The sequence below is a fragment of the Podarcis muralis genome, chromosome 7, assembly GCF_964188315.1.
Source record: "Podarcis muralis chromosome 7, rPodMur119.hap1.1, whole genome shotgun sequence".
Lineage (NCBI taxonomy): Eukaryota > Metazoa > Chordata > Lepidosauria > Squamata > Lacertidae > Podarcis > Podarcis muralis.
In genome coordinates, this window is record NC_135661.1 from 43,505,786 (window position 1) to 43,528,280 (window position 22,495).

Genomic DNA, 22,495 nt, shown 5'->3' on the forward strand with positions numbered 1-22,495 from the left:
AACTCTTATAGGGTGTTTTTTTTTGGGGGGGGGGGTTCAGTCTGAATGACACCCATGGGTCCATTCCAAACCTGTGATTCTGTGTCTGTGGGGTAAGAGAAAGGTGACAGCTCCTTCATTAAGGCAATGGCCTTAACTGGCTAGTTAAGTACTGGAGCCAGGACCATCTGAAGCCAGGTCCATCCTCTGATCTCTCCACATGCCCCAATTCAGTTTTCTCCCCACTCTTTGCTGGGTTCCACAGAAATGGCGTATCCCCACGACAACTCTCACATGGAAGAGGAAGTGGTTAGCATAGCATGGTTGCATGGGCAGCTGCAACAGGCTTGGGAGATTGGCACTAACCCCTGCCCCAACCCAGTGCTGTTGAATCCAGGGAGAGGAAGAGCAGTACAGAAGATAAAAGTTGCACACTGTTGACGAGCCTGGGATTGGTCTTCACATCTTCCTGCAAAGAGGTGGGAGGGGGTGAAAATAGGCCCTGCTTAGAATGCCTCCAGTGAGCCACAAACAGCCCATCACCCCTCCGCTCCTCTGTAAAGGTAAAGGTAAAGGTACCCCTGCCCGTACGGGCCAGTCTTGACAGACTCTAGGGTTGTGCGCTCATCTCACTCTAGAGGCCGGGAGCCAGCGCTGTCCGCAGACACTTCCGGGTCACATGGCCAGCGTGACAAGCTGCATCTGGCGAGCCAGCGCAGCACACAGAACGCCGTTTACCTTCCCGCTGGTAAGCGGTCCCTATTTATCTACTTGCACCCGGGGGTGCTTTCGAACTGCTAGGTTGGCAGGCGCTGGGACCGAACGACGGGAGCGCACCCTGCCGCAGGGATTCGAACCGCCGACCATGCGATCGGCAAGTCCTAGGTGCTGAGGTTTTACCCACAGCGCCACGTCCGCTCCTCTGTAGGTCTGGTCTATTGCCGTCTCCCCAAAGTGTGTGGCCAACTAAATTCATCCGATGATCAGGCAAGCTGGCTTTATGATTCCCCAAACTGATGCTATGTTGAGTGGAGGGGAAGAACTCATAAAAGCATGTCTCCACCCAACCGTTAATGCTCCCTCCCCACTTTTAAAAAAAACCACGACTTGCTGAGCAGCCAGAAGACAGTGTGTTTATTACAGCCCACCAAGAGCAAAGCTGGACAAGTGGAAAGGGAAGGAACCAGCAATTTAGGCTCGAGGAGTCATGGCTGGCCAGGCAGGGGCACTGCAAGAGGAGGCAGCGCTGAGCATGAACAGCAGCAGCTGGACCCCCGTTGCTTTACAATTTTCGCTTCTCCTTGCCTTTAACAGCAGCCAATGTGTCTTTGCAGCAGAGGGGCTAGCCAACCTCGCAGGGCTTTTGTGAGGCTCACATGGAAGAAGCACGTAAGCCAGCTTGAGCTCCTTGGAGGAAAGAGTGAGGAGTGTGATCATAAATAAATATTCACAATAATAATAACAGTAGGAGGAAGGAGGAAGATCACCCCCATCAGACCCGTTGCTCCCCATTCTGCTCTTTGAAACCTCCTCCAAGCTTGGAAGGGCTTACAGTGCAGGTGTGGCTCAGGCAGGTATTACAGGGCCTCCCTTCTCAAAGTCCCGTTTGACTCCTCCGGAAAACGTAGCAGAGGGAAGTCCTGCCAGTGCGTGACTCAACTGCAACTCAGGCAACACACCTGCAGGGCTTTGTGCAAATTCATCCAGAGGCCTCAAAATGCTCAAGGTCCAGGGCTTTGCTTCCACTCTGGCCAAAGCTTATCTTCAGTAGATCGTGCAAATTCTGACACACGCACACACAAACAAACACTCTCTCTCACACAATCACTCCTTTCTGAAATCCATGCACTTGGGAGGCAGTACAAACAGCCTCTAAAAACTGCACCAATCCCATGATTTCAGTGAGTGGGAGTGGATAAGAACCGGTCTTACCCTGCTTCACCAAGCATACATGCACGTAACATCCATACGTCTCTCTCTCACACACACACACACACAACATCAGACTCCCCTCTCTTACCTCACAGTATGAATCCCAGCAGGATCTCTGCCCCCTGCCCCCTTTTTCCTGATTCCCCACCGCAGACCACCCATGTAGCAAAAGCAAGGATGCAAGAGGGAGCATGCAGGCCGGGTGGTGGTGGAAGTGGTGGCAGGAGATGCTGGCCTAGGCAGGTGCCCATCACTGCTCTTGCAGACGCTAAAAGGAGTTCCCGCATTACGATGGGCAGAGGGGCTTGGCTTCCTTGGACCCAGCAGCAAATACAATGGATCTGGGGAGGGACAGGGACAGAGGATTCTCCTTAGCCAAGGGAAACAGGAGAGGGAAACAGCCTGATTCTCGTTGTCCCCCCCAGTGCATCCAGGCAGAAAGTCAGCAGCAAATTGAGGCTCAGGAGAGGCACCCCTCCCCCAAAGCCAGGGTAGTGTCAGATACCACCCCCTTCCCACATCCAGTCCACGCTGCAAGGCAGGGACCCCCTTCCAACATTTCAGGCTAATACAAAAGGCTATGAAGATTTCCCCTGCCAATATTGCACAGAGTCCAGGGAGGGGCAGGAGGCCTCCTCCTCCTCAGCAGGTTTGTTTTTTGCAGGCAGGGGGGGGAAGTTGGGCCCCTCTGGAGAACACCGCAAGCTGTCATCTCGCAGACTGGAGGAGGGGGGCAGGAGTGTTCCCACCTGAGGGAGAAGGAAAGAGGGGGAGGCCGTCGCCTTGGCATCCCAGGGCAGAGCTCAGCTACTTCTGCAGGATGGGATGGCGAAGGGATTCCAAGTAGGAGAGGGCGCTCTGCAGGGAGGTCAGGCAGTACCCCTCCTCGCCAATCAGATACCTGGCAAGGAAACGAGAGTGTCAGAGAAAGATCTGCTCAGCATCTGCAGGGAGAGACATCAGGCAGATGGCAATGTCCAAGTGACTGGCTGGAGAAGCTGAAACTCTCAGGGCCTTAAAGCCAACAGGCAACACCTGTAGTAGAGGGTATGCTAGCAAGAAAATGAGATGTCATTTTTTCCTCTCCCATCATATTAGAACTCAGGACGGGGAAGAACCCTGCATTAATGTATGGAATTGGGCGACTTTAAATGAACATATGAAGAGAACCAAACTATGCATGTTTTGTTTATATATTCTTGTTGCAGTCTGTTGCGTTTCTTGACTAAATAAGGCAATATGAGAAAAGACAATGAAAGTGTCGACAACAACAAAAAAGAGCCTTGTTGCTGGATCAGGCCCGTGGCCCATCGGGTTCAGCATCCTGTTCTCACAGTGACCCTCAGGTGACCCAATGGGAAGCCTGCAACCTGAACCTGAGCACAACAGTCCTCTCCTCTCCTGAGGTTTTGGCAACTGGCATTCAGAGGCAGATGGCTCTGACAGTGGAGGGAGAGCATAGCCATCGTGTGGAGTAGCCGCATCCTTTATGAATTGGTCTATTCCTCTTTTGGAGCCCCACAACTTGGTGGCCATCACTGCCTCATGTGGGAGCAAATATAGCCAAGCACTGCATGGAGAGGTACTTTGTCTGTCCTGAATGTAGTGCCCATTTCATGGAGGATGCTGTGTCAACCCCGGTGGCCAGGTGGAGCCTCCAGGTTCAGAGGCAGTCTGGCTCTGAATGATGGATGCTGGAAATGCTCAGGGAAGAAGGCCTACTGTCCTCCTCTCTCTCCTCTGTGTGGGCTTCCCATGGGGACGTCTGGCTGGCCACTGCAGGACAGGGTACGCTGAACTAGATGGCGATCCTGGTCTCAGCCACCTGCAGGACTCGTCTACTGAAGGCAGCAGGAAAGAGCAAAGCTTTTTTAAGGAGAAAAAAAGATGGATTCATAATTAAGATGCTTGCAGCAAGCTTTGGAGTCACCCAGATCTCTTCTGGACTCAGGGCAAATGTTCAAAGCATAAACAGAGCAGAAATGAGAGGATGGAGGTAAAGTTATGCTGGCTGGGTGCTGTTCTCAGTGCTCATCCCTGCAGTCTTTTGAGACAAAGCAGCATAAACCAAAAAGACAGTCAATCAGATAATGAACAAGCTCAGCTAGAAAGGCTTTGGGTCCCTCCAGGGACAAAAAACAAGTCACAGAAGTATCTACTGAAAACAGAGAAGTTAGAAAAACAAAGAGAGCTTTTTGGAGTTTGCAATTGGCTGCATGCCTGGCTGTGACCGGGCCACTAGGCAGCTTCTGGGTTATCTGTGGAGGCCTCTGGGCTCGAAATGGGGACATTTCCCAGTCAAAACAGAGCAAGGTTGGAGAGGAGAGGCTCCAGAGCCGAGCTGCGATCCCCATGCACCTGTCCAGTCTGATTATGCCTTGGCTGCTTCACCCACATGCTGGCTGCGTCTTGCTCAGACTCCAAAGCTGGCAGGCCGTGTAAGCAGAGCCGACAGCCTGAGGTGGTGGTGGAGGGACTCCTTCCCCATGCGGAGGCGGGCGGCATGGAGATTGTGGGTGGGCAGAGCTAGACTCGGCCAGATTTAGGCAATGGTGTCTGTGTCTGTCGCCAGCCAGATTGTATTGCCTTGGGTGGGCCTGTGGGTGAAGGCTCATGGCTCCAGAAATTTGGAGAAGGGGATGGAGTGAGGCACTAGATCCCCTCTGGAGCAAAGGAATCCATCCCAAACCACCCAGGGAATGGGGGACAGAACTATGCCCGGTGACTAGGAGCTGCTGTGGCAGGAAACGCCCTCAACTATTCTCAGTGGCTGAGCACTCACTCTGCATGCAGCTTTAGTCCTCAACATCTGCAGGATGGGCTGAGAAAATATTTATACACACACGCATGATCTGAAACCTGTAGAGAACTGCCCTGCCAGTCTGTGCAGACAACACTGAGCTAGCTGGACCAGTGGTCTGACTTGCTATAAGGCTTGCAGAGTATGCATTTAGCACCTAAAAACATACAGGAACGGACATGACTTCTGAATCAGCCAACCATTAAATTACACCCCAAACCACATCTTTTCTGGTTACAAAGCCTGATGCAGAAAGTTCCAACAGTGATTTTGTCCAGGAGAGCTCCAAACTTGGTTCTCTGGTTCTTAAGATTTAAGTGCAGGTTTCAACTGGGATGTGCTTTTGATATGCTTGCCTGCCTGCCTTCTCTTCAAGAGAGAGGTCGGCCCCTGCTTGTCACAGCGGCCGACAGAGGCGCTTCTTCCCTGCTGCCTACCCTTCGTGGATGAACTCCTCCAGCGCAGCACACTCCGAGACCAGCTGAGGCAGGTTACTCTTGAGGACCACATAGGAAAGGATGGGAAGGAGATCGTCAGCACCACTGCAAGACAAAATTCCACATCAGCTTTGTGGCCCACACTGCAGGGAGGGCTGGCTCAGGGGTCCCACAGGTGGCAGTTTTAGCACAAGAAGTGCCCAGAGGTGCTTGGTCTGGCTCAGCAAGAGGCAGCTAGGGAGTACCCAGTACACTAGTGACGGCCAAAGCATTGCGGGGGGTGGGGGAGTGCATTTCCAAAATGCATGAGAGTCCCCTGAAATGCACTGCAAACCCATAGTTGTCTGGCCTTGGCTTTGTCGAAAGACACCTGTCAGGGAATGGATAAGGCAGCCCTTCTTGCTGGGGGCCTCTGCAGAGAAGGCTCTACTCATGGGCACAGCTTCTCCTTGCTAAAGGTAGACAGAATGCATGTTGGCACGACTTAAGGGATGCAATCCAACCTCACATCTTTGGAAAGCATGGAAAGTTGGGCTTTTGTTCTACTGCTGCTTCTTGCTTTGCCATTTTAGCTGGGATTCCTGCATGGCAGGCGGCTGGACTAGGGTCCCTTCCAACTCTACAATTCTATAACAATTCTATAAGAAAACAATGAAGCAAACTTTTAAAAAAACGAGAATGCATTTTAGCAAATAACACCATGGGGTGGAAATGAGGAAGGGTGTGACCAAGAGGGCAAGGAAGCAAGCCAGCCCAACAAGCTACTCATACAACCTAAGAAGACTTTTTTTGCACCACAATTGTAACTCTTGTGGGAGAGAGAGAGAGAGAGAGAGAGAGAGAGAGAGAGAGAGAGAGGCTGGTCACTTTGCCAGCTGTTCCCCAGATGCCAGGGCCTTTCCCCAGCAGCCGGTGGTCGGAGGCGCTCTGACGCAAGTCGGCCCGGGGAGAGGAAGCAGCTCCCCACTTGCCTAGCCCTGGAATGTGGGGAACAGGCGAGACAAAGCATCCCTGGGGGCAGGCCCCAGCCTCCCTTGCATTCCTTGCTCAGCGGGGAGCCTGGCAGATTTGTCCCAAGACTCAGGGCCCCTCCTGCCTGGCCTGGAGCTCTGCCCCTGAAGCCCTTGGGCTGCCTTGCCCTCGCCCACTTTAATTCTTTTGACAGTCCTCCCTCCCCCTTTGCCTGGCTAAGCGCTGCTTGGCTGGGAAGCCGCTCCCCCCCTCCCTCCCTCCCCGCTGCCCTTCTGCAGCTCGCGGGCTAAGTCCCTCTGACAGATCCAAGCTCCTTAATTGGCAGACTCGGGCTCGGTCCACAGGCGCGGGGACCGGCACTCAGGCTGGGCACAGCGGGGAGCCCCGCTGTCGGAAGGGATCCATCACGGCCGAGCCCCCTTGCTGGGTGCGTGTCTGGGCAGCGGAAAGCCTGGAGCCAGCGAGAGTGAGTCAATGGCAGCGCCGGGAGCTCCAGACAGCAGAGGAGGGGAGGGGAGGGCCTGTGCAAAGGAAGGAAGGAAGGAGAAGCAGCCCACGCCTCGAGGAAGGGGCAGGCTCCAAGACAGAGGAAGCCTCTTGCCACCCAGGGCCAACCCAGGGCTCGGTTTCTGCCTGCTTCTCCCCACAGGAAGGACTTGGGCTGCAGTACTTACATGGCAGACGATGCTGGCTGGGGCCGGCCCTCCCGGCCCCCACAGTACTCCTCAGCACATTCACAGATGACGCGCAACGTCCGCACTGCAGGGAACGGCAGCCAAAAGACAGTGGGCGTGTTAAAAAGAGGTGCCATAGGAACACAATACAAAGTCAGTTATCAAGTCCATGCAGCTCACCAACTTAGACGGCTTTAAAAAGAGGAATGGACCGATTCGTAGAGGAGAGGGCTCTCAGTGGCTACTAGCCACAAAAGGTGTGCTCTGTCTCCACGGCTGGAGGCAGTGATGCTTCCGCATGCCAGTCACTGGAAACCACAGGAGGGGAGAGCGCTGTGATACTCGGATTCAGACCCCAATGGGGGAGTATTCCCTTCCTAAAACTCTGGAGAACTGTTGCCAGTCAGTGTAAGACAGCATGAAGCTGGGTGGGCCAAAGGCCCGGCTCTGTTCCTAGGTTTCTTCCCCACCAGCACTCTAGATAGACAGACATGCAGTCTGCCATGCGTTTAATGCACCGATGGTTCTGGATTCTACACAGGTCTCCAATGCTTGGGTGCTCAGCACCTCACGTGCATCAGGCAGCCTCACCTATGCATTCCAGCTTCTTCTGAGGGCAGCTGCCCAGAGGAATCAGCATCAGCTCCTGCACAGCGGCGCAGTATGGGTAGGATCCGATTCCCCAGGTGGCGTTCCCCTGGGGGAGCAGCTTGGAAGAGATCCCCATTTCAGAGGGGGGCGTATTTCTCTGCAGCTCCATGATCTTGGAAAGGGCTGATTCCCGGGCTTTGTAGACATTCCTGTGTGTGGGGTGTGGAGCAAAGGGAGAGAGAAAGGAACAGCCTGAATGGATGTTGTGGGGTTTCCCAAACTCACAGGCCCCCGAGTGGAAGCAACTGTCCACAAGGCAGGGCTTTTCAACTGGTGGCTCTCGCCCCACCTGCTGCGCTGCGAAAAGTCCCGCCACGAGGATCTCTGCCAGAAAAGGCATGGCCCCCTTACCTGTACACAGCCAGGAGAGGCCCCCAGAGTGGGGCAAAGAAGGCCTCCTCCAAACGTGCCACACACTGGTCCTTGGAGGCTGCTGTGTTCAGGCCCTCAAAGGCCAGCAAAGTCAGGGAAAGCAGCCTGTCTGGGGAGAGAAACAATTCAGGCAGAGCAAGCCAGAAAGGCTCCAGAGAGCGGCTGGCGCAGGACACTTCCACAAGGCAGCCCAGGAGGTGGACTGACAGGGTGGTCAGCAAATGAAACCAACACAGGGAAGGCCGGTCCTGTAAGGAAGCGCTCGATTAGCCAATAAGGCAGACTGAGCACGCCCTTGGGACACCAGCAAAGCAGGGGCACTAAAAATAATGATTTTTCTTTTAAAAATTGACATTTGGTAATAATAATAAAATAATAATAATAATAAAATAATAATAAAATAATAATAATAAAATAATAATAATAATAATAATAATAATAATAATAATAATAATAGCAGCACTCATGGGGAAAGTCGGAACTTTCTTACACTGCACTCCACACTCTCCTATTTTATTGTTCTCTTTTTGCTAACTTAGATTACAGAAACGCAAGAACCTGCCTTATACCAAGTCAGACCATTGGTCCATGCAGCTCAGTATCCTACAGACTGATTGGCTCTCCATGATTTCAGGCAGGGGTCTCTCCCAGCCCTAGCTGGAGATGATACTGGGGATTGAACCTGGGACCTTCTGCTTGCAAGGCAAATATCAATTATCAGAATAATGCAAAGAAATGAGATCCTGTTATGTGTAGCAGCAAATCCATTTTATTCTCTCTCTCTCTCTCTCTCTCTCTATATATATATATTGCTGAGCTCTAAAAAAACCCCAAAACGTTAGGGGCACCATATGGGGCACTGCCCCCAAAACCTCTGTCTGCCCTCAGCCAGCTCCTGCCTGTGTGAACTGGCTGGCAGGTTCCTCCTGCTCCATCTCAAGTCTTGCCTGTGTAGAAGGAGAAGCTTCCTGGCTCTGGCATTCTATCGGTCTCCCTGCCTCCCGTCCCAATGGGCAACAGCCACCAGTGAACCAACATTTTCAGCACATGTGTGTGGATTTTTCTCTATTCTCCCACCCAAGACTGTAGGTTCTGTGGACCAGTAAGCTAATGAAAGCGAGATGGTGGAGGTCAAGACTGCAGGAAGCCCCTTTTAAGGGGAAAGGTACAGGAGTCAGCAACCTTACAGCCTTCGGAGACAAGGATTCCAAGGAGGCAGTGCTGCCCCCTTCTGGTGGTGCTCAGGGAGCCACAGAAGATGAATCTTTCAAAGCAGCCTTCGACAACTCAGTGCCCTTCATCTGTTTTGGACTACGACTCCCATCAGCCCCTGTCAGTATGGTCATATGATGCTGGGGCTGATGGGAGTTTTAGTCCAAAACAACTGGAAGGCAATAGGCTAGGCAGAGCGGGGAGGCTGATTGATGGAATCTGCCAACACAGGACGTGGGGATGGTGCCCGCTTGCTTGGATGGTTTCAGAAGAGGACTTGCGGGGCTCTGCTGATGTTCTTCGCAGAGACGGGATAGCGTCCCAAGGTTCGCTTGCTGGTTTTGATTTTTAAAAAATCAAAAGAGCATGTTGAAGCGGGTGGGTGAAGCTGAAGGCAAATCCTCGACTTTGAATTCTCACATACTTGTCCATTGCAACTTTGTAGGATTTGGCACATCTTTACTACTTTCACAGCACCCCTCTCCCCCCCCCCCAGGTCAGTGGTCACCCCTCCCTGCCATGGCCGCCTGCCCTGTGTCCGATGCAAAAGACTTGGTGGTGGTTTTTATTGTGAAAATCTTTTGTAAGCTGCTCTGAGCTTATAGATAGAAGGTATTCTACGTTAAAAAAAAACCTGAACCAAGAGACAGGATTTATTTATTTTTAAAGTTATGAGTGTTAACTGGTGTACTGATACCAGGATGTCTGCATCGTCCAAAACAGATTTGTGAACCACCACTGCTGATTTGCTCTGTGTTTCATTTCCCTCTTACTTTGCTTTTTACAGCCCCAATCTATATAATATGTGTTCGCAACACGAGACAAAACTGCATGCATTGGACGAAACAGACACCTAACGCACAAAAGCCTTACTCCGTAATAAATGCAAAAGGCTCTTTCGTTCTTGCAAGCTAATTAATCTGCTCTCACCAATGGCGTTGTGAATGTCCTTCACGACTGCTTTGAGCTGCTCTTGCTGGCTCGACAGCTTCCTCCCGGCCGGCGGGCCCTGGGGCTCTCTCAGGGGCCCTGAAGGCCAGGCTTCGGAGGCAGACAAGAACTGCTCCAGGTCTTCGAAGGAACTCTCCTTCTCTGCCAGGGCAGGTGCTGGCTCCTCACGAGGCAGGCTCCGCTCCGGGGTGCTCAGGCTGGGGTCCTCGATGAGGGGGCTGCTGGAAACGCTGTGCCGCAGGTTGAGCTTGTTGTTTTCCTGGACGGAGAACATGGAGTGCATGCTTTGGGAGGACCGCAGCCTCCGGCCCTCGGGGGCTGGCGAGAGGAAGGCCTCGGCATCCAGAGAGGAGGAGAGGGAAAGGCCTCGGGAGACCTTCCCAACGGCTCGAGCGTCTGCTCTGCCCCAGCTCACGAGTGGATAGACGCGGCTGTAGGCCGAGCACTGCAGCTTCCGCAGCAGCTGGCAGATGGGGTGATCCGCAAAGCTGGAGGCAAGGAAACGAGGGACTTGTTAGAGAATCATGGCAGGAAGGACCCGCACCCACGGACCCATTCCCTTTGGGGGCTGCACCACTTTCTCTCTCGCTCTCTTGGGGCAGAACAAAACAAGGAGGCCACCTTTGACCAACAGGTGCAGAGACATCAGCTGCCCAAGAGCTGACATGGACTATAACTGAGAAGGGTTTAAGGTTCCTAGATCTCATGACAGCATAAAATGAACACAAGACCCTCAGGCGAGAGGAGGGATGACCTCAGGGGAGTCTGTGCAAGGTCACATCCTTACCTTCGTTTATCTAAGCTTTGCAGCAGCTGCCTCCTGAAAGGTTTGGGGTCAGTGGATGTAAGAGATTTGCAGCAGCACCCTTGACACAGCAGGGGCAGGGAAAATCTGTGGGGGCCTCCAGATGTTGCTGGACTCCAGTTCCATTCAGTCCTGACCATTGGCCATGCCAGATGCTGGGGCAGAGGGGAGTGGGAGCCCACCACAGATGCTCTTCCACCACTGCTTGGCAGGTTCATTTGGAAGCAAGTAAGCATGCACAGCCAACCAAAATGATTTGTGTTGTATCTACTGTTAGTGAAGCTCAGTGCAGATCCACTGAAATTAATGGGCATTACTGTGTTAGGTCTATTAATTTCAGTGGGTCTACTCTCAGTAGAAGTTAGGTGGTGACAACTCTGCCTATATTTCTCCAGCTTTCCTCCAAGGAGCTCAGGGTGCCCCCAGTTTATTTCCACAACGATTCTGCAAGGCATATTGGGAGGAGAGCAGATGTCTGATTATGTGCTAGAAGCCAAAATATTAGCTGACTGAAAATCCAGGCTACACAACAACTTAACTATGCACCTCATAAGTCATTCCTGAAAAGTCCTTCCAAAGCTTCTGACAGATGCTCAGGCAATGACTTGTCTGAAGACAGTCACAGGGCAGGGAGTTCCCCAGCAGCTGATGAATGCTTTCCCCTTGCCGTCTCTTATGGCAGGAGCATGGGCAATGCTGAGAAGGGCACTCACAGGCAACCTCAAGGCCACCACCCCTGCTTGGGCCACAATAATCTACCACCATTTTAAAAATATCATTTATTAAATTTCTATACCACCTTTCATCAGAGGGTCACAGAGCAGTTTACAATGTAAATATTGCAGTTGTTCTATAAGGGATTATTATTATTATGACCAGAATGTAATTGAAATTAATAAGATTTTGGAACACACACAAAAAATATCATTAAACCATCAATTCTAGCATGAAGGGGGGCACCTTATCTAAATTATATAATTTGGTATTTGAACAATTGGCATTAGTAATTATATTATAAATTGATATTGTTATAATGAGGCTATTATTGGATTGTAATTGAAAACTAATAAAACTATCATCCAAAAATGCAATGTAAAAAGACAAGAATACAGACATAGTGACAAATGAAAACAATACCCCCCCCCACCTGCCAAACACAGTTTAAAAGGCCACAGATTGTTTAATTAGCCAAAGACCTAAGAGAAAAGGAATGTTTTTGCCTGGCACCTAAAGGTGTAAAATGAAGGCGCCAGGCAAACCTCCCTGGGGAGAGCATTCCATAGACGGGGAGCCACTGCAGAGAAGGCCCGTTCTCGTGTTGCCACCCCGGCACCTAAAGATATGTAATGCAGTTGTCAGGTGAATCTCCCCGAGGAGAGTATTCCACAAGCACGGAGCCACTGCAGAGAAGGCCCATTCTCGTGTTGCCACCCTCTGGACCTCTCAGAGAGGATGTACACGAAGGGCCTAAGAAGGTGATCTCGGGGTCCGGGTAGGTTCATATGGAGAGAGGTAGTCCTTGAGGTATTCTGGTCCAGCACTTTGAATTGGGTCTGGGAACTGACTGGCAGCCAGTGTAGTTGGGTCAGGATTGGCATTATATGCTCAAACCATGTTGTCGCAGTGAGCAACCTGCCCACCAAATTCTGCACCAGCTGAAGTTTCTGTACCGTCTTCAGAGGCAGTCTCACATATTACACACTGCAGTAATTTCTCCTGCCCAAGGCCTCCTAGCAAAGCCCACACAGGTTACAGCCATTTGCTCCTTACCTGAGGAGGTGGGAGATGAGCTTGGGCACCAGAGACAGATCGTTGGGGCTCTTCCTCAGCTGGGCTTTCCACAACCTTGGCCACTCCTGTGGGAGCAGAGAACACCATTGCCTTGTGTCAGCCACCCTTTCCACTTGCAGAACAGTCCCCAATTCCCATCTGGCAAACACCGAAAGCTGCAAACATGGTGCTGGTTGATGCCTCCACCCCCCCCCTCTGCTGTGTGTGTGCTCGGGGGGATGTCCCTCAGCGGCCTGACCCACCTAGGCAAGGGGGCGAGGGGGGAGACTTCCCATTAAGGGACCTTAGATTCCCTTCCTGTTATGATTCTGGATTTGCAAAGAGAAGGCTTAGCACAGAGCACAGGAAGGTGCCTTTGGCCAAGTCAACCCAGCTCAGTATTGCCAACACTGACTGGAAACAGCTCTCCAGGTTTTTCCAGGCAGCGGGTCCTTTCCCAACCCCAAATACAACCCCAGGAGCTGAACCTGGGCCCTTCTGTATGCCAAGCACATACTCTCCCGCCAAGCTGCAGCTCTCCCCTTTAAATCCCCCAAGCACAACCAAGAATGCTGGGTGGATTTAGCCTCTCCGCCCCATTTCCAGACTCAGGCCCCCCACGGTGGCTCTCTGTCACCCCTGCCCTTTCCAGTAAAAGACCACATCCTTTCAGAGCTGGAGCTTGAGAGGCACCAGGTAGAGGACACTCGGTTTTGCGCTGTTGCAACCAACTGCACCACCCATTGCTGGCCTCGCACGTACATGGTCCTGCTCGTACTCCAGGATCGCGGCGTAAATGGCCCTCTGCTCCTGCTCTTCTGGGGTCAGCACCGCATTGCTGGAAAACCTCCTAAGGAGATGCAAGCACAAGGCTCGGGGTCAGTGGGGGAGCAGAGCACCCAGGCCTCCCTTTCCAAGCCACGATCTGGGGGCACAAGGAGGCTTTGCTTGGCCCCCACAGGGCAGACTTGCCTGTTGGCTGCTTCCTGCAGCCGCAGCCGACGCTCCTCCATCTTCCTCTGGAGCTGGAGGGAAGCAGAGTTAAGGTTTCACAATGCAACACTCCCTCCTCCTCCGCCTCTGCCAGAGTGACCACATCTCCCCAGAGGCCAACAGGGGGCCTGTTCCTCCATTTGCAAGCATCACAAGCTCACGGGCAGGTAAACATAGGAGGCATCCGGTAACTCCAGTCCTCCTGGTCAGTTGGGGGGAGAAGGGAGCCACTGGAGGGGAAGAGAGGAGCCCAGCCACCAGCATCTGACCTCACAGACATCCATACAAAGTGCCCGGGGGGGGGGGGGAGAGATTCCAAAGTCTACCAAGAGAAAGAAACAGTGTTGGGGGTAAATCCAAGGAGGGGAGTCTGGGTGAAGTGTGCATGCCTAGCCTGGAACAGGGGGCAGGGAAAGGCATGAGGACAATGGCAGGATTGTCCAACTGCTTTCAGCTATTTCAAAAAAGAAGATCAGGGGCAGAGGTTTGCAACCCACTAGCAAGACAAATCCATGGAGGAGAATGTGATGGTCTGTCCCTGGTTATTAACAGAAGGGTGGGATTTGACCTACAGGGTCAGAGCCACTAAATCTCAGTTGCTGGGTACGAAGAAGAAGAGGAGTTTGGATTTGATATCCTGCTTTATCACTACCCGAAGGAGTCTCAAAGTGGCTAACAATCCCCTTTCCCTTCCTCCCCCCCAACAAACACTCTGTGAGGTGAGTGAGGCTGAGAGACTTCAGGGAAGTGTGACTGGCTCAAGGCCACCCAGCAGCTGCATGTGGAGGAGCGGGGAATCAAACCCGGTTCACCAGATTACTAGTTCACTGCTCTTAACCACTACACAAAGAAATAGGCGAGGCTGCTGCTTCTGGGTCCTGACTGTGATCTTCCCAGAGGCATCTGCCTGGCTCACTGCGGGAGATGTGACACTAGACTTGGTCAGCCTTTGGTGCCCTCCAGTTGTTTTGGACTACAACTCCCATCAGGCCTGTCATTGTACGGCCATGCTAGCAGGGGAACCTGGCTCCCCCCCAACATATGCAGGCAGAGGTTCTTCCCTGGAGGTAAGAAAGACAGCTTTGTTCAGGCAGGTGGCGGGAAAGGCTCATCAGGAGAATGAGGGCTCATAAGTAATGATTCAGGAGTTCAGGAGCAAGGCAAGAAGTTCAGCAGCAAGTCTAAGCAACAAAGATGTCCCAATGAGTTTGCCCGCCCCTCTTGCCACACATTTAAAGCCAAGGCATGCGCACTCAGGAGATGCTCTCGCCTCAAGGGAAGGTCAAGACTGCAAGTGCATGCTCCAAGAGGCAGCTGGGTCTGCTCTCATCTGCGTAGGAGGGGCCTGGTTCTGACTCCTGTTCAGTCATTCTGCCCCCTCCCTTGGCTGATTAAAGCCCTTCCCAGCTTCCACTGAGGCTCTCTGCTTCGCAGGAAGGTCAAGAGGGAAGAGATGGCAACCCTGCTCTCCCTTCCAATGTGACTGAAATCGGGGTGGAAAGGGAAGGTTCCTGCTTCCTCCAACCCATTCCCACAATTCAGCTCTCCACCCTTTCCTTCCCCTTCCTTCCTTCCCCGATCCCGACAGTGCTGTGGCGTCCATGACCTCAGGCTTCATGTGAGTTGTAGTCCAAAGTAGCTGGAGGGCACCAAGTTGGTGAGAGCTGGCCAGCCCTGCTTCCTGGCTTACTCTCTGGCCATTCTGCTCAAGAAGTGGCTCACCTTCCTAATTCCCTTTTCAAGGCCTGGACCATTCTGCGCACCCTTAGGCCCAGGAACAGCCACCTCCTCCTCCTCTGCACCCAGACTTCTCCAGCTAGTTGTCATTTTACAATTTGCCCTGCAGCTCGCTCCTGGAGGCATTCCAGTTTGCCAGCATCCTTCTCCCACCTTGAAAATCTCAGTAAAGCAGAGATGCAAAAGCTGATCTCCCAGTAATAATCATCATCTCCCGCACAAAAACCCAGACCTTCACTCAGAGCAGAGCCCCTGAATAAGTAGGGCAGGGGAAGTCTAGACAGTGCCCTCCATGTATTGTGGGCTCAGCTCCAGCCAACATGGACAGCAGTTAGGAATGATGAGGGAGGCAATGCATCTTTGCATGCAGAAGATGTCCCAGGTTTAACTCCCACTGGCTTCTCCAGGTAGGGCTGGGAGAGTCTTCCTGCCTGAAGTCCTGGAGAACCATTGCTGTCAGTCATCTGTTTCTACGAGAGTTGTAGTCAACACCTGAAGGGAATCAGGGTTGGTTACCCATGAAAAATTAGACAGGTATGATTTAATCCCATTCACAGATCTGAGAACCTGCAAGGAACTGTCCCTGCCAAACTTCTTACTGTCATGTCCCCCTGAGTTGGTCACCTCCAAGGATGGTTGAAGAGCAATTAAGCATCTTCCCCAGAAAAGGATACTGTCTCTTCTCGTGCTTTTGCAATCACCAAGTTCTCCATCATCTGGCGCTGAAGGGAAAGAGTCTGTAGGGTAAAGAAATGGCACTGAGGCTACACTTCACAGAACTGTTTGGACCAGGAGTGGGGAAAGAAGAAGGACAAGGACACCAAAAACATTTCCTCCACAAAGCAAGCACAGAAACTGTGGGGGGCCCGAATCCCCCACCTCTGTAGCCTGGAGCTTCCTTCACATGAATGTTGTCACTGCTGGTACAATTTGTCAATGGATGGTGTTGTGTACTCATTATGCACAACTGCACCACCATCACTACTGTTAGGAAATTGCTATGGTGGCAGGTGGGTCGTTCCCTTGAAATTAGCTTCTTAAAAAACAGGAGATGGCAGAGGCACAGCCTGCTGGGTACCAGAAGGCAACTAAGCACCTCCAGGGGAGTAGCCCACAGTCATGGCCAGAGCGGGGGAGCCAGACGGACAATGTAGGGGTCTGCTCTGCATTGTGCTGCACTTAGGGATCAGCCAGGAAGAGGAGCTGCAACTTCCCCTTCCACCACCAACCCAGTGCCACATTATCAAGGCTGTGCAAGGAGGTCCCCACTCCCAAAATTCCCAGGGCTCTTGAAAAGCAAGCAGTTGGGCAGTGGGGAGCAGGGAGGAGAGGCAGGACACCCCTTCAAGGTTTGCTTTGACAACGCATTCCCCGCAGGGAATCCGCTTGCAAAGCAGCCCCCAGCAGGACCGAAGGAAGCGCCTTTTTCCTCCTTCCAACCACATGTTTAATTAAGCATATGGGCTGACCCCCAAATCAATTCAGGGCCCAGATGTGGGTCAGCTTGGCCCCAGATTGTCCTGGGCAAGATCAGGATGGATTTGAGGTGTCAGAAGGGGCCCCAGATCGGATTGTGGGGTGGGGTGTTGTACTCAGCCCTATTGGGACCCATCCTCCGGGCCACCCACTGCACCCACAAGCCCCACTTGCCAGCGATGTCTTCTGCATGGTTTGACTGGGGTTGAGGCGGGCCAGCCGAGCCTCGTAGGTGGCCTTCAGCTTCTGGTTCTGCAGCGATGCCTCCTCCAGAGGGGTGAGCTCCCTGCACAGGAAGCAGAAATGCTTCAAAGGGTCAGCAGAAACAGAGGAAACTCTCAGCCCAGAACCGGTTATCCCAGGAACCTCCAGCAGAAGGCTGGGAGCTTCAGTCACCACCCTTCCCTTACCCCCCAAGTCAAGCCACCAGCCCATCAAGAAGGCTCCCCTTACTTTTTCGCACACTGCACTTCTGTAATTTGCAGCTTCTGGAACATCTCGGGAGGCAGGAAAGGCGACAGCTTCCCGCCTTCATCCGAGAAGACCCTGCGGTGGCGGGAGACAGGAGCAGGGCCCAAAATCCTCTCCGCTGCTGCCAGCTTCAGCTTAGTTTTTCCTGGTGTTGGGGAGAAAAGACAACAGCTGAGCATTGGGCAAAGCAAGGAACCACAGAGCCTCCCTGGCCCATCCCTGGAAGGATTGGCGATGAGCTGTTATAACTTGTTATGCAATTTATGAACAATTCACTGATGTGAATATTAAACATGCAGCCCCCTCCTTAGCTTTCATCCTGGAATTTCAGCCCAAAGTCACATTTTAACATCAACAAAATTGATAACAGAAATGAAGCAAGAGAGAGAGAGAGAGAAAGAGAGAGAGAGAGAGAGAGAGAGAGGAACATCCTTCACCGATTTTGGCAATGCTGCTTTTGGCTCTTTCCAGGCACTGCTCTGCCACTTTCAGCATCTTGGGAGTGTCGGGTGTCATGTCGTTTCCATCCGCTGTAAGGGAAGGACAGAAAAAGTGCAATGCCTCAGCCCCGTCACATTTGGAAGTCAAATATCCTCAGGCTCGCTATCATCAACCACAAGGTCACCTTCCCTGCCCCCACCTTGCCAGAAAGGCTATGTTCTCCATACTTGTTCCACAACAATTGGCCCATCTTGCAGGAACCGCATCAGGAAAGAGCAGCCCCAAAGCCTTCCACAAACACACTCAAGAACTGCAGCAATTGGCAATGTGCCTCCAGCCAACAGCAGCTTAACAAAGGGCCTTCTCAAGAGTCCCTCCACCTCGACATTCTGAAGGCTCCATGCCAGATGGAGCCATAAAATCTGCCCAGTTTTGTCCAGCCAGCTTCACTATCCAGGAGAGGAGGGATGTTATTGACTAGTAGGAAAACTTGGTGGGGTGGGGTGGGGCACAGCAGAGTTCACAACTCCCTAAGCAAATACACTGTTAGTTGCCTCTGACCTCTACAAATATTTGTTCTGGTCCTGAGTATCCAGACATGTTTGCTTATTTCTAACAGTCCTCCTAGTCTCCTGTAGAACCCATTCTTAAGAGCCACAGAGGCAGCCTAAGGGCTCAGCAATCCACACGAGCCCATCGCCACCTCGGGAAGTGGCACCTTCTAGCCACGAGAAACATAAACCAGCCAGGAGAGCAACCACTTAAGCTGCAAAGCAAAACCCTAGACACACCATTGCCTGCTGCCGCCTCTTCCAACAGGACCTGGGAAATGTAGCTGATGCTCTTCAGGTATTCCACGTAGGCTTCCTGCCAAACAGAGGGAAACAGGAGAGAAATACAGTTCAGCAGGGTAAGTCCCCAGTATCGGTACACAGCTCCTACTCTTCCCATTCTCAAGACCAGTCCCAGATGCTTGGCTGCAGTGCAACAATTTGGGAAGCATAAGTCAGAATCCTGTCCCAGAGGATGTTGTGACAGCTCTCTCAGGCAGTGTGCTATTTGCATTGTCAGCCCTGAAAATGTTGCCACTTGGGGTGCTATAGAGCAGAGGTAATAATATAAGAAGAGCCTGCTGGATCAGGCCAAAGATCCATCTAGATTAGCATCCGATTCTCACAGTGGCCAACCAGATGCCTATGGAAACCTGCAAGCAGGATTCAAACGCAATAATTTTTATTTTGTCTCTTAGGCCTACAAGTTCATCTCTTGTCACCAGTATCTGCCTCAGTTTCTCATACTCCCCTCTTACAGAAGTTAGTTCAGGCCATGGGGTCTGCCCTATATCTTCCATAGTGAAGACAAGACCCACATCTCATTTGCTTTCTCTGCAATTTCTTCTCCTTTAGCACACCTTTGACTTCCTCGTGTGCCAAAGGGACCAACCGCCTGCCAAGAAAGTCTCCTGCTACTAATACATTTAAAGAACTACTTTGTAGTTGTCTTAATGTTTTTAGCAATGTGCTCAATATATATTTTTAGCATTCCTTGCTGTCTGCAGCCACTTTTTGTGCAAAGGTTTGTGCTTTTTTTTGTTCCCTTCATTTGGACAAGACTTCCACTTTTTAAAGGAAGCCTCCTTGCCTGTAACAGCACTGGACCTCGTGGTACCTTCCTGATCTGCAGTATACACTCCAGTGGAATTTCTAATATTATGTTTTTAAACATCTCCCAAGCGTTTTGGAATGATTTGAATCTTTGAATTGAATTTGAATTGAATCTTGACTTTGCCTTTCAAATTTCTTTTTACCAATCCCATTTGGGGGAAGCTTCTCATTTGGGGGAAGTTTCCTTTTTTGAAATAAAATGTGGCCATGTCGGCTTTTCTTGGCAATGGGCCATTTACAGGAACATTTAATGTAATGACGCCACATCTGTTGCTCTGCTCAGTTTTGCCTCTGGCCATGCCCACCTCTGACATGCAACCCCTGAAAAGTTGGCCACAAAGAAATGCTACTCTCGGCCCTGAAAGGGGTGCGGCAGGCTCTAATCCTAACTTGAAGCCAAATAAATGAGTGTTCGTGAAAGGGCAAGGCCTAGCTTGATCCAACATGGTACCCTCCAGATGTTTTGAATTCCACAGTTGGAGGCAGCTATGCTCTTGAATACTAGTTGCTAGAAAACACTTTGCTGAGAGTGTTCTTGCACTCAGGCCCTGCTTTCCCACAGGCATCTGGTTGACCACAGGATGCTGGACTAGATGGGTCATTGGTCTGATCCAGCAGGATCGTCTTATGAACTACAGCTCCCATCAGCCCCTAACAAAGGCTGATGGGAGTTGTAGTCCAAAACATCTGGAGGGCACCAGTCTAGTGCATTTAAATCCTCCTAAGGAAACCAGTAAAGGAAACCCACTGAAGGCACCACATGAATAATCGTTTTTGTGTTGTTGTTTTTTAAGACAGCAATCTAGACGTGGAACAAAGCAACGGCCGCAGACGGCATTTGCATTACGGAGCTTGAAGCGATGCGAGGCGTGTGCAAGGGCGCTTCCGAAGCAAGGGTAGGGGGCCGGACGCCAAGGCCGAGGAAAGTGGGGAGCTGGGCAGCGCTGACCACTGGATGGGCCGCTGGCGCAGAAGGAGCGGGATGCCCCGCAGGGTCTTTGTCCGCCGCAGAGGAAAGAGCCCCACCCCACCCGGGCCCGTGGACGTCGGGCAGAGAGGGGCTTGGGGAATCCAAAGGCACCTCAATTCCTCCCCTCTCTTCAAAGCCACGCCAAACCCCCGGCAGCAGCTAACACGGAATGCGCATTCACACGTACTCCGACCCGAGCAAAACCTCCCCTCTCCTGTAAAGCCGGGGGGGAGCTGTTCGCCGCCCCTCCCTCATCCCGTCTCACCCGCGGCCGGTCTCCGGCGTCCAGCTCGAGGGCGCCCCTGGCCAGCTTCATGGCGCCCTGTAGCGGCTTCGCCGCTGGCTCCGGGGTTGCCGGGGCGGGTGCCGAGGCGGCCATGGCTGGGCCGGAACCTTTCCTCTAGGGAGCACCGCCCGGACGGGAAGAATAGAGAGCGGGCACGGCAGAACCGGATGAGTTAGAGCACCGGAGCCGGGGCAGATGAGGTCAGAAGTGGGCGGAGCTGCTGCCAGCAGCGCTCTCCGTCTATTTTGCCATTGGCCGGCAGCGCGCAGGGAGGCTCGTCGCTTTTCCCGAGCGCGACCTTTGGGCTCGCAAGACGCTCCGAAAGACCCTTTGGGGCCTTGGTTGTTAACGATTTTGCTAGGGTTGCCATATTTCAAAAAGTAAAATTCCTGACACCCGTAAAGTTGAACCCCAACATTGCTGAGCTTTTGAAACTGTTTCCGCTGGTTTTTCCATCGCGTTGCCATACATCTAGGTTTTCCCTGACATTTTGCCGATTCGGCAAAATTCCCCCATGATACCATTTTTACACCCGAACACTAGGACATGTCAGGAATTTTCCTGACGTATGGCAAGCCTAATTTTGCATTGGCTCACCACATTAGCATTATGCTCATTTGAGCAAGAATATCGCAGGCTGGTCCCCTTGCAGTGGGGGTGCTACATGAGAATATTTGGGAGGAGAGCACAAAAGGAGCAAAGGGTATTTTGGGGGTGGTAGCGTACTTTTTGGCTGCATACACAATATACATTTTAAAAATATAGTTTCCCCCAAGGAATCCTGGAAACTAGTTTGTTAAGGGTGCTGGGAATTGAAGCTTTGCAAGGAGTAAACTACAGTTCCCAGGATTCTTTGTGAGAAGTCATGCGTAATGTTTGGTGTGTGCAGCCTTAGTCTTACAAGTAACACACATATGCAAGCCCATAGCAAATGTGCTTATGCACCTACAAAACACACAATTTTCGCAATATGTTCGAAAATTATCCTTTGCACTTCTCAGGTTCCTTATTACCCCCTAAGCATGCATAGAACACACTCCGAAGCACCTTTATTATGCCACCAATGCTTTAATCCCCCCCCCCCCCGGATTTGGGGGCAAAATTGCCCAGTTTAGAAGGTACACTACTTATGTAGTAAATTAAATATTTATTATACAGTGGTGATAATAAACAACATTACCTATGCAAAGAGGCTTTTCTTCAAGTAACAGCGGGGGTCTAGTGGTAAAGGATGGGTTGCTTGTTTTGAAGAGTGTCTGTCTGTTTGTTTGCTTCCTTCCTTCCTTCCTTTCCAGCACCACAATGGCATCTACTTTCTGTAGATCCAAGATCTACTCTCTACAGGACTCTGCCCGTCTTCAGAGCCTCCTCACCTCATGTGCTCACTGTCGTAAGTGAACTAGGTGGTGAACACCATCTTTCTCTCTGGAATGCTCTCCTCAGGAAAGCTCAGAAAGTGGATAGAGAAAACTTTTTGTCCCTCTTTCATAACACCAGAACTTTGCGCCCATCGCAGGAGCCAACTGGGGTCCCTCAAAGTTGATGGGCACTGCTATTCAAATGGTGTGCGAATGCCATGACTTGTGATCAGTTGTGCGGGATAGGACCTACCTGCCCCAACTCCAATATTTTAATCAAGTTGGCGCTCGTTATGTGCCCTGATGCCAAACAGCCTTTTGACTTAAAAGGCAAAACTCTTCCGGTGCCCGCCCCTGCCAGCAGTCTTTCTCCAGCCGCACCGGCGCCCTCCCTACCCTGCGGGCGCATCCGTCGAAGGACAGCGGAGACGGCGCGGCTCCGACTAAGCGGCTTTCAGCCCGTCTCTAGGCCCGCGGCAGACCCGCTCCGGGCGAGAAGAGGCGGCTCTCGCAGCAGGTCCGCCACCCGCTGGCAGGCGAGCGG

The 22,495-nt window shown here is 51.9% G+C and overlaps 1 protein-coding gene across 3 annotated transcripts; it reads right to left on the reverse strand.

Moving 5' to 3' along the window:
* Positions 1–1,090: 1,090 nt before the first annotated feature.
* VPS9D1 (VPS9 domain containing 1) lies at positions 1,091–22,479 on the reverse strand. 3 transcript variants are annotated; one of them, XM_077931628.1, is made up of 15 exons: positions 22,348–22,479; positions 18,465–18,540; positions 17,670–17,762; positions 17,215–17,377; positions 16,936–17,047; positions 15,960–16,022; positions 13,528–13,580; positions 13,318–13,405; positions 12,556–12,641; positions 9,960–10,468; positions 7,797–7,926; positions 7,386–7,594; positions 6,795–6,879; positions 5,149–5,253; positions 1,091–2,812 (listed from the first exon to the last, which is right to left on the reverse strand). In XM_077931628.1, exons 3-15 carry the CDS (start codon positions 17,746–17,748, stop codon positions 2,719–2,721), a joined length of 1,776 nt encoding a protein of 591 aa, XP_077787754.1. In that variant the 5' UTR covers positions 17,749–17,762; positions 18,465–18,540; positions 22,348–22,479; the 3' UTR covers positions 1,091–2,718. The 3 variants fall into 3 exon arrangements, with proteins under 3 accessions (XP_077787754.1, XP_077787753.1, XP_077787752.1); XM_077931627.1 differs by lacking the exon at positions 22,348–22,479 and adding an exon at positions 21,774–22,340; XM_077931626.1 differs by lacking the exon at positions 22,348–22,479 and adding an exon at positions 20,573–20,770.
* Between the last annotated feature and the right edge of the window lie 16 nt (positions 22,480–22,495).

What these genes read in the sequence shown, in the direction of transcription:
- VPS9D1 (XM_077931626.1), bottom strand. Translation starts at nt 20,686, where the DNA reads ATGGCCGCCTCGGCACCCGCCCCGGCAACCCCGGAGCCAGCGGCGAAG. An exon ending in CCATGCAGAAGACATCGCTG is followed by an intron (nt 16,023 to 16,935) that starts GCAAGTGGGGCT and finishes TTTACCCTACAG; the next exon opens with ACTCTTTCCCTTCAGCGCCA. An exon ending in CTGCAGGAAGCAGCCAACAG is followed by an intron (nt 13,406 to 13,527) that starts GCAAGTCTGCCC and finishes GCATCTCCTTAG; the next exon opens with GAGGTTTTCCAGCAATGCGG.